Raw genomic sequence first — 15,494 nt, forward strand, 5'->3', positions numbered from 1 at the left:
GACTTAAAATTTGAGCCCGGCCCCCGCATTTATGAATTGCTGACGAACTCGTCCAGGCTTCGCCTGATCATAACAAAAGATGGAGTCCGTAATAAACAGAAATGGAGATTGGTGGGAGGGTTCGTTAGGTTTTACTGGTTTTTTAGGCCAAGCCTTTATTAATGTTTTACGATTATCATAAGCCGAGACCAAACAAATGAAACTTAAAACCTAACCGATTCAACCAAATCGTTTGGTTATGACGGCTCTCACGCCAAACCTAGTATCGTTCTTTTATTAACATAAATCAAAACAAAATTGTTAAAATTTAAAACCGAACAGAACCAAACCATCGCTAATACTTTTGACTTCGGTATGATTTAACGCCTTTTCTTCCTACTTGCCAAATTAGCACTCTTGGATACGCCGTGTTTGCAAAATGGTAAAAATGTATTAAACTTGAGTTGTAAAACGGAATTAACGAATGGGATCACTTTTCGAGTGTAAACAGCAAACCAAACTGACCAAAAACATTTAAAAAACAAAACCAACGACTGGTTTGGATGGTTTGGACGGTTTCATAGTTTTAAGCGAAACCGTGAACACGCCTAGTAATGCAATATGTAACATTAACAAAAACACCCACAAAAAGTTATCAACAAATTCGATTGGTTAACCGCATAACATTATCAAGATAACCTAATACAATTATGATGATCAAAGCATATAGTTACAACAACAATATATTTCTCCCTATTACCAAACTTATATACACCAATAAAGGTGCATAGAAATTATTTATAATTATCTGATAATAACTCTCATTTACAGAAGCTAAATATCACATTACGTATGCTTAAACTTTTGTTATAGCTCCTGTTATGCGGGCATGTACATTTCGCATGACGATCTGAAAGCGTCTGCAAATAGTAATAAAAAACACAATTAGTCATTCGTTCGAATTAATAAATTAGTTAAGTTAGTTATACCTCGGCTTCTTTCTGAAGTTCTTTTATATAGTCAACAGCCAAATCCAACATGTCTGCGGTGTTTGTTTGCTGCAAGTATTGAACTTGAAGACCTTAATTATCGGCTTAACGTTAATAATAATATTAAATTAATCTTACCTTATCCATATTTGGGACAAGATCTTGTAGCTTCCTCATTCTTTCACTTATTCGTGTTCGTCTTACCTGAAAATATCAAGAAAGAAGTATTCAGTTATCCGAAAAGTCAACCGGTCAATTGAAATGTAGAATTATTGTTTGTAGGTCAGCCCGGATGCGTTTTGACTCGTACTAAAACTTGTTTTGACACAAAATCACCCGTTTTGACCAATGTTTTCATAGCTAGATCGGACAGGCGACCGAATCACCGGTCGGACCGGCCGAACGATTTTGGTAAAAAAATGACCGGTAGGGCTGGAAAAAGTTTTCTCAAAAAAATATTTTTTTCATAGTAAACCGGTAGAACCGGTTCGGACCGGCCGGTTCTCTGGAAGCCGCGTGAACTACATAAAACCGGACCGGTCAGCAGACCAAATCCCGGTCGGACCAGTCCGGTTTCAAAAACACTGGTTTTGACACAAACCCATTTTGACCTGTACTGAAGTTATTCGTTTTGACCCAACCCATTTTGACCCGTACTAAAAATTGCTCATTTTCACATAATAATAACTAGTTTTGACGCAAACCCATTTCGACCAGTATAAAAAATTTGTCGTTTTGACTCAAACCCATTTGACTAGTACTAAAAACTACTCATTTTGACGCAAACCCATTTTGGCCCGTACTAAATATTACTCATTTTGACACATTTCGCCTCTTATTCAATCGACCCGATCCGCCATATATTTAAGAATACTTACCCTCTCGGCAATGCTTCTCGGGTGGGTCGCACAACCCCGTTTTGCTCGGCTCCTTAGAGGCACTAAATCTTGAAATTGCATTAATTTATCCAGCTCGACAGTACTTGCAGGCAAACTTAAGTGCGAAACAAGTGTAGTTGGAGGACGAATTCTCCCCACGTCATTAAGCTAAACAATAATATTAATAATCGGTTCAATAAACGATTAAAAGTTAAATAAACTCGCTTTGCATCGAAGCTACAATCCATCTTACCTGATTATTAGACGAGTTTATGCTCGGTACGTTACTTTGATCAATTTCTCCAAACTCTTTCAAGAAACTATCAGACAACATATCCGAATCATCCCACGAACCCGACCCAAACCTACCATCGTTACGGGTGCTTTTCATTTCCATAACTTTAGACTCGTTTTCAGGGATCCGAGGCAGCATACCATATGACAACTGTGAACCGGACGAAAATCCCATCTCGTTTTTCATTCTCTTCGATGATGTCAGCATTGAACCCGGAGCATTCATCGACCTCATCGTCGGATAACCGCCTAACAATAATTAGTTACAAATGTTTAATAAAGTTTGTGTACACAGAACAAAGTAACAAGCAAGTGGCATATAAGGTCAAAATTAATATAGTTGTATAACTATATATGAGTCCACTTGTAGTAATAAACATGCAAAATCAAGAATGACATGATAATGATAAATCATCTTCAAGATAATTGCTTTTGTTGGAAAGTTGTGAGGCATCAGCATCAGTATATCATGTTAACTGTATTAAAGTACAACATAGACATTAACAACTTTAGCTTTTAATTACATAAATTTTACTAATTTGGGGGGGGGGGGGGGGGGGGGGGGGTGTTTTATCAAAGTACTGTTCTTACCAAATTGGGGTTCCATCAAAAACTTTTTAAATTATTGCCCCAAATAGTAACTTATATGCAATTATTGCTTCTAAGAACATTGTTTTTGTAACGGCCCAAGTAAACCGTGCCAGGATATTGTCCGCTTTGCCCTTTAATGGATCGACCATCGAGAAACTCACGGTTTTGTTCTTACCCGACGAATTGCTCGCCCAGGTAAAACGCGTCTCGGTAGAGAAGGTTCCCACGAGGCTTCGTACGTCTCCTCAACTGATGTGGGACACATCGGTTGAGAAGGAGAACGGAGCATTCATTAAACCTTTTCTACCAAGACGCATTTTGCCTGTGCAAGCAATTCGTCGGGTGAAAACAAAACGGTGAGTTTCCGGATGGCAATCCGTCAGGGGCAAAACAAACAATATCTTGGCACGGTTACTAGGCTGTTACAATTTAATAACAACTCAAGTAAACCATGTCAATATATTGTCCGTTTTGCCCCCGATGGATTGCCTATCTAGGAACTCACGATTTTGTTTTCGCCCGACGAATTGCTCGCCTAGGCAAAACACGTCTTGGTAGAAAAGGTTTCCACAAGGCTTCATTCTCCCTCTCAACCGATGTGGCACACATTGGTTGATAGGAGAACGAAGCATTCCTTAAACCTTTTCTACCAAGACACGTTTTGCCTGAGCGAGCAATTCGTCAGGTGAAAACAAAACCGTGAGTTTCTGGATGGGCAATCCGTCAGGGGCAAAGCGGACAATATCTTGACACAGGTTTACTTGGACCGTTACAATTTCGATACCAAAAAAAAGATAAAGTACCATTGTTATTATTATTATTGTTTTCAAGGTGAGCAATAAATCCAGCCGGTGAGCTATTCTGCCGACGTAGATTGTTTCCGGGTATGGATGTAACCGATACATCCATACCCGTAGAACCCGGCTGATTATTATGTTCCATATGAGACCGAAACTGATTCTGATTATAAACCACCGGTTCCTGCTTCACAATATCCACAACCCGCGGCTCAAACTGATTCTCATCACCGCCGGTAACGGCGGAAGCAAGTGAAGCCGTGAATCTCGACAAAATCTGATCAGCTTCCGCTTTCGAAACCTTGGAATTAGCAAACGGGTCGTTATCATCGTCTGCAAAGAGACTGTTGTTGATTAAATCTGAGAAGTAGGAGCTGGGTGCGGATCGGTAGCGTGTTAAGCCGGAGGTGGTGGCTGCCGGAGGCTGCTGCAGCTGGTGCTGGTGGTGGTTGTAGTGGTGGTGGTGGTGTTGACGGTACAGATCGGAGTCCATTGCAAACGCTAAGATGGAAATGATATTAGCGAAAGTGCAAAACAAACTGAATTTGTTTTGACTTGAATGAAAATGGATGAAAGTGTGTAGTTAAAGTTTATAAAAGATTAGCTTCTGGTAGGAAAACAAATGCTAAAAATAGCATCAGATGATGTTGTTGAGGGAAGAATTACTATAATAATAATGTCAGTGAGCTGGCGGTGAAACAGGAAGAAAGAGATTTGGTTTTTTACGTGATCTAGATTTGATTCCTGTCCATAGCATTTGATTTTAGAGGCACTAGGGTGATGATGGGAGTCTAGACGATTAGGTGGTTTTCATTAGTTAGATCACTGAACTGAACGAGTTTTATCTTACCGTATTGTCGTGTGTTCACAGGTGTTGGCTATAGGTGAGGATTTTTTCCCGAATCGAAAGATAAATGCATCCCGATGCGGTAAATTTAACCAATAACCCATTTTAATGATTTGTTGGTAGTTAAAATAATAATAATAACTTTTTTTTAACGGTCAACTCGTTGGCCGTTAAAAAAATAATAGTAGTAATAATAACTTTTTTTAACGGTCAGCGAATCATCTAAATGAGCTACTGACTAAATTCACTGCATCGGGATACACCGTCTTTCGATCCTGGAAAAACCCTCACCTATAACCAACATCCGTGAATACTCGCCCGAATGTACGACAGTGTGGTGAAATAAAATCTGTTCATCTCAAGGATCCAACTAGTGAACGTCAGTACGTCACATACTCGCTTAGTCACCCAGTCTCCCATTATCACTCTGGTGCCTCTGAAACTTAATGTTGCAGGCAGAAATCGATCCTAGGTCATATGAAATATCAAGTTTCCCCCTTACTACTCGACCACTTGCTCATTTAAATTACTATAATATAATAATATTAGCAATGCTAATATTAAGAATTTTGATTTTTATAAAATTGGGTGTGAACTGGAGAAGATTAAGAATGGTGGTGAGGATGCTTGCACGTATATGGAGATATGAGTCAATGGCTGCTAAAACCTGACCATATTCATACTCCTGCTGTACGGTTCAACCACATCCATTAAAGCTATATAAAAAGTAAAAGTGTTATAATATTATTTTATTTTATCTTTTTTTAATTTGGCTACAAGATCGGGCATGTGTAATATCTGGGATCACCCTGATATATAGATTATTTCTCCGTCTAAAAAACATAATATTGTGACCCGACACACTCATATAAAAGAAAATACATAATTGAGAAAACTTCACGGAACCACCGAAATCAAAATGCTATAATCGAGACTCTGACCCATGGCCTCTAGTAAAGAAGGTTACCACTCTACCAAACAAATATCTTTTCTTTCTTCTATGTGATATGTATTGATATTTCGCATCCTTAAATGTGGCATATGTAATAAAGAGGGCATTAAATTGAACACAAATATCTTCTCTTTATCTATAGACTTTACTCTCTTTTTATCTCTAGACTTTTCTATCTTAGTTTAATTTTATTATAATATAATAATTATGTGAAAAATAATGTTAAAGGCAATGTTTTCATAATCGGATCGAACACAAACCAAAAGGGCGACCGGTTGAACGGTTCAACCGGTCGAACTGGTTGGACCGGCCGAACAAGTTTTCTCCCAAAAACGACGACTAAGGCTGAAAAATAGAATTTTCAAAAACATTATTTTTTTTCATAATCAACCGGTTAAACCGGTCCGTTTTCCAACCGGTTCGAACCGGCTGGTTTTCTGGAAGTCGAATGATCTTCATACAACCAGACCGGTCGGTGAATCGAATCCTGGTCATACTGGTCCGATCCAATCTCAACAACATTGTTTAATGGCTAAAAGATTACCCAAAACTATTTCACATTTTCACCTATAATTAGTTTATAAGTGAAAATATAAAACATACATTTGACATATTAGTTATTTCAAATAACTTATCATGTCGGCCTTCAAATATAGTCGGCCCTGGATCCTATATGAAAGCTACAAAAAGTAGTAAATGAAAAGTTGAAAAACAAATAATATTTTTGCATAGGTTACACAAGTTTGACTTAAGAATTTTCAATGTGACAACCATGAAGAATCCTCAAACTTATGAGACCATGGATGAGGTGGAGATAGGACAACCATGTATCTCCCACATATTCAATATGTAACTTCAATTTTAAATATGGTTTTTAGAAACGTTACTCGAATCGAGTAACTCGAGACTTTTCAATGTTCGTTGTACCAGATACCGTCAGTTGATTATGGGTCTGATTGGTTGAAGCGACAGACTGGATAGGTGATTGGAGCTATTTACGAAGTACTTTGTATTATTTTTTTTCTTTTTAAAGTTTCATTTACTATTTCAAGTTTCATATTTTATTCATTACTGCTTTTTATATTTTGTTTTAAATAGTTAAATGTGTGCGTGTGTGTTACAATTTGAAGTTATTTATTATGTCTTCGATTTTTTAGAAAACGGTGTGAACATTGAGTTGTAAACGATATCCAATTGTGAAAACTATGATGACCCACCAACCTATTTCATAGAACATAGTAGGTGTCTGCATTCCACTTGCACCAACCCGATTTAACACGGCGTGCTATATCACTGTCTATGTTCAAAACAGAAAAATTAGTGACTATCATACATATGCATCCCTTGAGTACTTGAAGGGCATACAAAGAGTCGGAATGTGAGAGTGGTAATTTAGGCACGACCCGCTTAATAGGTGTGCTAGCATACATGACCCAAAATTTTGAGAGAGGAAAAATTCCCCCTCGTTTTACATATTAATATTTTCAATTTTGCTTAACGTTTTACATTCAAGATTTTAACACAAAAGCAATGATGAAAGAAATGAGTTCACATGTTTGCTAAGACATCTGAAATTTTGAATATAATTATATTTCATTTATCCATTTTCTAACCTAGTTACTAACAAATTATTAAATGCATTCCACACATAGTTGAATGTTTATTTGTACCTTAAAAATGTTTTTGAAAGGTACTCATCAACAATTCACATGATTGACACAACCTAATGTTACAATGGGATAGAAAATAATTTGGTGTGTATACAATATTCCAAATAGTCAATAATCGTTGATGACCTTAAAGCACAAACCATCTATTTCTCAAATCAACATTTTTTTCATGTATGTAAGGAGCTTATTTTCAAAACTGATGCGAACTTTTAATGCGCGTTTTTATACTTCACTTTATTTGAAATGAGACGACGAGATTCTCAATATTAAACTAAAAACTTATATTGTTAGTAGTGTTGTAGAAGTCACTATGCATTCCTAGTCGACCGATCGGTGAGTAGAGAGTACTCGAACATAGTAAATATAAAAAAAACAAAAAAATTATTGAATGTTATATTTATGTCAAAATAAACATAATTTATAATTATATATGTTTAATTCAAATACCAGGCTAAGTACAAGGCCGACTTGGTCAACACTGCCAATACTAGGGCAAGTATGCTAATTAGGAGTCGAGTACATAATTAAGTTACTACACTGAGTACGACGGCTAGGAGCCAACTTGGCCGAGTACGTCGACTTTTGACCGAGTAGTCCGACTTTTGACCGCGGTCAACTATATTTGGCCAACTTGAATAAAGACAGCTCGGTTTGGGTTTGAGGACCGAGTACAAGGCCGGCTATGAGGTAGGGCCAGGTAGTGGATTGACCCGGCCCAACACCTCGATATGCATATTTTTTTTTAAATTATATATATTTTTTTGAAAAAAATATGTATTCCTAATGTTTAAACTAAACTAGTAAATTTGACCCGCGCTTTGCGGCGGGGCAACATGAATATACATACAAATCGTTAGATGTATGCGAGAGAAAAATATAATTTAAATGGTTAGTGTCGTCTTTATAATAGGCAGGATGTTTATTGGCTTGTTATCATATTTCGTTCTAAACTTCGGTACATGTTTAATTTATCTAACCTATAGATAATAATAGTCTTCTTAACAATTTAGTCTAAGATTTCTAATTTTATTTTCATGATATGATCTAATTATACATGAAAAATAGATTGGATAACTATTAGTTTCTTTTGATTATATAGGAAAACTAAATCGTATACTTTTAGGAATAATCAATAGCCTAGTGACCTTCACATTTATTAACTACATATTTATAAAAATATCAAATAATGCATCACAAGTATCCTCTCATAGTAAAATAAAGACAAAAAATTGCATCATTGTGTTCTATAATAATAATAATAATAGGAAAAGCTCAGGGGCGAGCCCTTAACCTTATGTGCATGAACCAATTCATAGTTGTTAGCATCCTCATACAATCTTTCAAGTTACGTGAAGAAAGTTTGTAAATTATAGGGTGGAGTTTTGAGTGGATGTGAATGTAAATAATAGGGTAAAGAGAGAAAATGTAAGGATTTTTTATAAATTTTGGAAAACAAAGTTTGTCCTCATTTATTTTTTAATATTTGTTGAATTGCATGTGAGTAGAGGAGAGAAAATTGTAATGATAAATTTATAGAAATGTATTATTTAATTGAACAGGAAAAAAATATTTAATGTTTATTAATATAGTTATAGAGATAGAGATAAAGGATATGTTGAGAATGCTCTTCTATCGAACAAAAGTCAATCAAATTGAATAGCAAATTTATCTCACAACTAAAATCTGCTATTTAATATATATTATAATTACTCAACTAATTTAAGGCCCAAATTGTTTTCACCTTCGGTCAACAACTTTTCACGATTCTCGAAGACAGCTTTGACCAAATAGTCGAGGAATACTCAAACTTAGAATCAGGGCCGGCTGGAGGGTGGCGCCGGTTGGACCGCCGGCCGGGGCATGTAATTTTTAGGGGCCAAAATTTTTTTATCTATAGTTTTTATATATACATTTAAAAATATAAAACTTATAAAATATGAATTGCTCTTTATCATCTTATAATTATTGGGCTTGAAATTATTTTTTATCCACAATCCATTTAATTAAGCTTAAATTATTGGGCCCAAACTAAAACTAAAAACTAAAAAAAAAAATTAAATAATAACCCATGTGTACTACAATACTACTTATGCACTGAATAATTTTACACCGTCACTTCATTTATATTCTTATGTATCTACAAACTATGAAAGCATTAGCAGCACCTATCTACAAATACAATACCCTAGAACTGAAAACCAGAAAAATAAAATATAACAATTCAAGCCAAAAAATTAAAATACAAAATTTTAAACTAAATGACCTTTTTCACGATCACGTCAAACGTTTTTTAGGAACGCTCTTACTCTCTGACTTGCTAGATTAGATCTTTGAAAAAATTTATGCTACTATCTTTTGAAAAGATATAATAATCGGAATTGTTTGGCGGTTTGATCAATATTCATGGATCATCGTTTAAGAAATTAGCATCGACGATTTGAATGAATAAAAATGGTGAAAGGTCTTAATGAATAAAAATGATGAAGGGTTGGCGGTATTTGTCATATGATTTGAAAGTCTTACACCCTATTAATATGGGTGCTCCGTCCTCTCTAAGATATTAAAATGACGTATTTAGTCATTTGTTTTGTCTTAAAACGAAGAGACAAATCTTTTCTATTTCGTTTTCATATCATATTAGATTTGACTAACCTTGGCTTACTGTAACAAACCAAGTGTACCTAACTAACCAAGTACTATAACTGTTTATTTACTCTTAACACCTTATAGCTAACAGTAACACAAACTAACTATATGTACCTAACTAACTACTATCAATTGTTTTTTACTCAACATGGTAGAAATTAAGGTGTTCATTTCTGAACATAATATTGTTAAAGGCAAATTGGATTTTAATAATCCTCAACTTAACGCAGTTGGCCGATAATAATTCAAGCTTAGAAAGTAGCTGTCATCGGTCTCAAGTTTCATACTATTTGTTTTCATTGGACCCCCGTTAAAAAAACTTAACGGTGTTATGTTTTTTCCAAATTTCAAATTGATAGTTTAGGGCTTTTGATCGGAATGAGAATAGGAATCGATTGATGTAAAACTTAACTCGAAACGGTGCTCCAAACAGCTTGATTTTTGTTAATTAAAAGTTTACATACCGTTTTGAGGTAAACCTCTCACACTTTTACCTATAGACTTATCACATATTTACACTCCTAACCGAGTGCACATGTTGAATCGTAACAAAAGGGTGTGAGGGATTTGACTATACAAAGGAGGAGCTGATAATTGAAAAGGAAAAAAAAAAGATAATTAGCGGAGAGTTTGAGTTGGTTAAGTTATCTAGATAAAAGGATGTTTTGAGTTGTTTTGTTTATGGAACAAATGTTGAGAACTATGAAAACCGTATGATACCCACGTATATGATGATCATAATGGGACAAAATAATGTATTACCTTTAAACGCTATGTACAAGTCATTATCTGGATTGATAGTTCTTTTAACATAAGCATGTTGGATTTTAAAAATCTAAACTTAAAGTAGTTGACCGTGGGATCTCGTGAAAGAGTTTCGTGTCCGTGTTCATATCGGTGATCATGTCTTCTAGCGGGACGTTCGTTGATCATTATTTCAGGTTTGGTAATTTTCATCACAAGTTAAAAATTTGAAGGAGAGTTATGGCGTTTTGCTACTACGCCACTTTTTGCATAACCCTCAATTGATGACGGGAATGCCACACGGCGCATAACGCCTAAGGGTGAGGCGTTTTGACTACACATGGTCTAATAATATAACACTTTATTAAAACCGTACACAAATTCCAAACACGACAACATAATCAAAATCAATTATTTAGATCACCTTATAACCACCGGTGACATACATGATTTGAGTTTGATTTTGAATTATTTAGTTCTGTTGAAGATGGTGAGATTCGATGTCTTTGGTGATCTTCCTATAAAGGTCCATGAGGGTATCCGGATCAGGAACATCAGGGTTCCGCTTCTCATACTCGATGGTCCATGTGACCAGGTGGTTTGTACCATGCTTGTCTACGTGAACGTGTACAACACATGTCTTATATGGTTCTAGGAGATCTCCTTCAAGAACCTCAAAGGTGACCGACTTTTTCTCTTCATTGATGTCCTTGATTAGTGTTTTGGCAACACTGTCTTTTCCATCTGCAACCACAAATATTATATATATATATATATATATATATATATATCATCCAAACCTTTGATTTCAAGAAAACTAGCAGTTAAGGAAATTAAGACGTATATATAATACCATACCATGGAAATAGTTCCAGATGAGAACTGAGCCTGCGGTTCCAACTTCACCTTCATGGGTTTTACAATTTTTGATGGTGTTCGGGGTCAGGTTCGGAACTTGGTGTGGATTCCCCTTCCATAACTCGTGAAAAACATCACCATCCGACTTGATCTCGGTTTGGGTTTGAGGACCGAGTACAAGGCCGGCTATGAGGTAGGGCCAGGTAGTGGATTGACCCGGCCCAACACCTCGATATGCATATTTTTTTTTAAATTATATATATTTTTTTGAAAAAAATATGTATTCCTAATGTTTAAACTAAACTAGTAAATTTGACCCGCGCTTTGCGGCGGGGCAACATGAATTTACATACAAATCGTTAGATGTATGCGAGAGAAAAATATAATTTAAATGGTTAGTGTCATCTTTATAATAGGCAGGATGTTTATTGGCTTGTTATCATATTTCGTTCTAAACTTCGGTACATGTTTAATTTATCTAACCTATAGATAATAATAGTCTTCTTAACAATTTAGTCTAAGATTTCTAATTTTATTTTCATGATATGATCTAATTATACATGAAAAATAGATTGGATAACTATTAGTTTCTTTTGATTATATAGGAAAACTAAATCGTATACTTTTAGGAATAATCAATAGCCTAGTGACCTTCACATTTATTAACTACATATTTATAAAAATATCAAATAATGCATCACAAGTATCCTCTCATAGTAAAATAAAGACAAAAAATTGCATCATTGTGTTCTATAATAATAATAATAATAGGAAAAGCTCAGGGGCGAGCCCTTAACCTTATGTGCATGAACCAATTCATAGTTGTTAGCATCCTCATACAATCTTTCAAGTTACGTGAAGAAAGTTTGTAAATTATAGGGTGGAGTTTTGAGTGGATGTGAATGTAAATAATAGGGTAAAGAGAGAAAATGTAATGATTTTTTATAAATTTTGGAAAACAAAGTTTGCCCTCATTTATTTTTTAATATTTGTTGAATTGCATGTGAGTAGAGGAGAGAAAATTGTAATGATAAATTTATAGAAATGTATTATTTAATTGAACAGGAAAAAAATATTTAATGTTTATTAATATAGTTATAGAGACAGAGATAAAGGATATGTTGAGAATGCTCTTCTATCGAACAAAAGTCAATCAAATTGAATAGCAAATTTATCTCACAACTAAAATCTGCTATTTAATATATATTATAATTACTCAACTAATTTAAGGCCTAAATTGTTTTCACCTTCGGTCAACAACTTTTCACGATTCTCGAAGACCGCTTTGACCAAATAGTCGAGGAATACTCAAACTTAGAATCAGGGCCGGCTGGAGGGTGGCGCCGGTTGGACCGCCGGCCGGGGCATGTAATTTTTAGGGGCCAAAATTTTTTTATCTATAGTTTTTATATATACATTTAAAAATATAAAACTTATAAAATATGAATTGCTCTTTATCATCTTATAATTATTGGGCTCGAAATTATTTTTTATCCACAATCCATTTAATTAAGCTTAAATTATTGGGCCCAAACTAAAACTAAAAACTAAAAAAAAAATTAAATAATAACCCGATGCAAAATAAAAGAAATAGTGATCGATGAAATTTCTCTTTGGTTCTTTCCTTCTTTGCGAATGCTGAATAACGACCAACCTAGCCGACCACCACTGTTGGTTCGTTGTTAACCACCAGGCTCCTCCACGGTTGACCAAGCTAGCCACTAATGACCAAGCTATTTTTTTTTCCAATGTTAGGACTTAGGAGAGTTTCATGAATCAATGGTTAATCGTTAATTATTACGGTATTTGATTTTAATAATATATTTTTCTATGTTTATTATTATAACATTAAGCCTCGTTTAAAAAAAAATAGATTATATATTTCGTTGCTCGTTAAGGCTATGGGACTTTTTTTTCGACTCGGCCGAAGTATTTAAATCCTCGAAGACGGCCCTGCTTAGAATACAACCTTTACAACACTGGTTGATAACATGGCTAGATATTTATCAAAACAATAACAGACAACAGAATATATATATATATATATATATATATATATATACAATGACATGATATAAATAATATTTTTATACATATATACGGATTAAGTTAATATAATGGGGACCAGAGGTGCACAAATCGGTTTTTTTAAAAAAACCGGTTCGGTTATTAACCGGACCGGTTTTTTTTGGCCCGGAAAAAAACCGGTTCGGTTAATAACCGGACCAGTTAATAACCGGTTTTTGTATGTCAAAACCCTAACCGGTCTAACCGGTTAGGACCGGTTTAGAAACCGGTTAATAACCGGTTAACCGGTTTTTTTTTAAAATAACCGGTTAATAACCGGTTTTTTCATAATAACCGGTTTTAAAAAAAACCGGTTTTTCCATTAACCGGTTCGTTAACCGGTTTTGGATCTAAAACTTGTAACCGAAATACCAACCGGCGGTTTGTAAACCGGTCAAACCGGTTTTTAAAAAACCGGTTTTCGTAAAAACCGGTTTCCGGTTTAAACCGGCAAACCGGTTCCCCAACCGGTTTTTTTGACCATCTCTAATGGGGACCAATATATTAGTTAATCAGATTACCTCTTTCATCGTGAATCACGAAGTTAGGACTGAAATCTAAATTAGTCATCTCCTTTAATTTTGGAGGTATGACTTTTTAGTTTCAACAACAATTGTTTGACGTAAATTAGTTGGTTTGCATTATATTAGTGTTTAACTAATAATCTAATCTATAATATAATTAAAATGTTTTATCAAAAGGAAATTTATAATAGTTAATACAATTAAATATGTTTTATTTAATGTAGGTACGCGGCATATAAATTGCTAAACCATAAACTTGAGATGGTAGGTTCATAAAGTTCTCGGGATTGATAGTGATCTAACCCTTTTTTATTTCTTTGAACGGGACAAAAAGACAGAGACTAGGAAGAAGCTAGCTTCAAGAAAACAACGCCCTAAGTACATCATAACATTATCATGAATAAAAAAACTACATCAATGTCTCCAATCTCTATTAATATTTCATGGTTTGTCGCGAAACGGAAACGGAAAGTTAGTTTTTAGGTGGAAAAGATAAAATATAATTTAAATTGTTTGGATCTTTCATAATTGATTTAGAAAATGTATATAAAAGTGGCTTTGTAACGAAAATACAAAATTAAGAACATGATTTAAAAAAAGAACTGGCTTAACCCGGGTCTTCCAGACAACAGAACAAACCAGCTGAGCTATATTGACAGTGTTTAAAAGATGAAACAATTCATTTTTATACATATATTGCATGTTCATCTCTTCCCTTAGAACCCTAGATTTCAATTCGCCATTTTAGTTCCATGTTTGCTCAAATTAGTATAGGGGTTTTGTTTGTCGGTTAGAAACTATGCAAAACAATATAAAATTTACCTGTAATTGTTAAGGAACGAAGGTGAACCATGGTCGCCGGAAATACGGACCTTTGTCGGATGATTTCATACTAAAGAGTGCAGGTTAGATGAAATTAAAGGTTGGTACGAGTTTAGATCGTTTTTAGCGGTCTATATATACTATCAATTGGATCGTATGTGCGATAAATGGTGCTAATTAAATTATGCCGGAATTCTGGCGATGAATTAGGAGGAAACGGGTTAATTTATCCATTATTAATCACTATTACTCGTTATTTTTCGTCGAGGGTGGGTCGTATGTAAAGTCTAAAGTCGTTACAATGATTTAATTGAATTATATCGTGAGATTGGTGGGCTTTTAATGTTTGGCCGGAAAACGGGGCTGGGTTGCTACAATATTAATATAATTAAATGAATTTTACAGTTTTGGTCCCTTAGGTTTTATGTTCTTTTTAAAACAGAAATTAAGTATAAATACATTTTAGACCTTGAACTATGAAATGCTTTAATGATGGAATAAAATTTGTAAAACTTGGATATTTATCGTATTAGTCCCGGATCGTTTGCAACTTGAATAAATACAAACTTTATGAAACTCTAAATCCCGGAGTTCAACATGGATAACATAAAATATATATATAAAAAAAAATGAACGATCGATAAACTTAAATCTTCGTGAAAATTATATTAGTGATGACCGTTGAACACGAATACGTTGAGACGTAAACATGGTGAAGATGAATACGAATCCAAATAAAAATGACGAATACGGGCAGCGAGACTATATGTATATATATTAATAAACAAGACCGAAAGTTTTAAAATGAGTCGGGTTTTCGGGTTTGAAAAGTAATG

General features: G+C 34.6%; 1 protein-coding gene across 1 annotated transcript; it reads right to left on the minus strand.

The window, feature by feature from the left end:
• Positions 1-956: 956 nt before the first annotated feature.
• On the minus strand, positions 957-4,021 carry LOC143594541 (transcription factor bHLH130-like). Its single transcript, XM_077073824.1, has 5 exons — positions 3,535-4,021; positions 2,100-2,389; positions 1,847-2,014; positions 1,107-1,172; positions 957-1,037 (listed from the first exon to the last, which is right to left on the minus strand). Exons 1-5 carry the CDS (start codon positions 4,019-4,021, stop codon positions 963-965), a joined length of 1,086 nt encoding a protein of 361 aa, XP_076929939.1. The 3' UTR covers positions 957-962.
• Between the last annotated feature and the right edge of the window lie 11,473 nt (positions 4,022-15,494).

Source organism: Bidens hawaiensis, unplaced genomic scaffold (assembly GCF_021521415.1).
Source record: "Bidens hawaiensis isolate Kalapana, Puna unplaced genomic scaffold, B.hawaiensis_p1.1 tig00043825_1, whole genome shotgun sequence".
Taxonomy (NCBI): domain Eukaryota; kingdom Viridiplantae; phylum Streptophyta; class Magnoliopsida; order Asterales; family Asteraceae; genus Bidens; species Bidens hawaiensis.

Excerpts from the sequence above, each read along its gene's own strand:
- LOC143594541 (XM_077073824.1), bottom strand. The coding sequence starts at position 4,021 with ATGGACTCCGATCTGTACCGTCAACACCACCACCACCACTACAACCAC. Across the intron at positions 2,015-2,099 it reads TAAACTCGTCTAATAATCAG|CTTAATGACGTGGGGAGAAT; the intron begins GTAAGATGGATT and ends ATTATTGTTTAG. Across the intron at positions 1,173-1,846 it reads CGAGAAGCATTGCCGAGAGG|GTAAGACGAACACGAATAAG; the intron begins GTAAGTATTCTT and ends TGATATTTTCAG.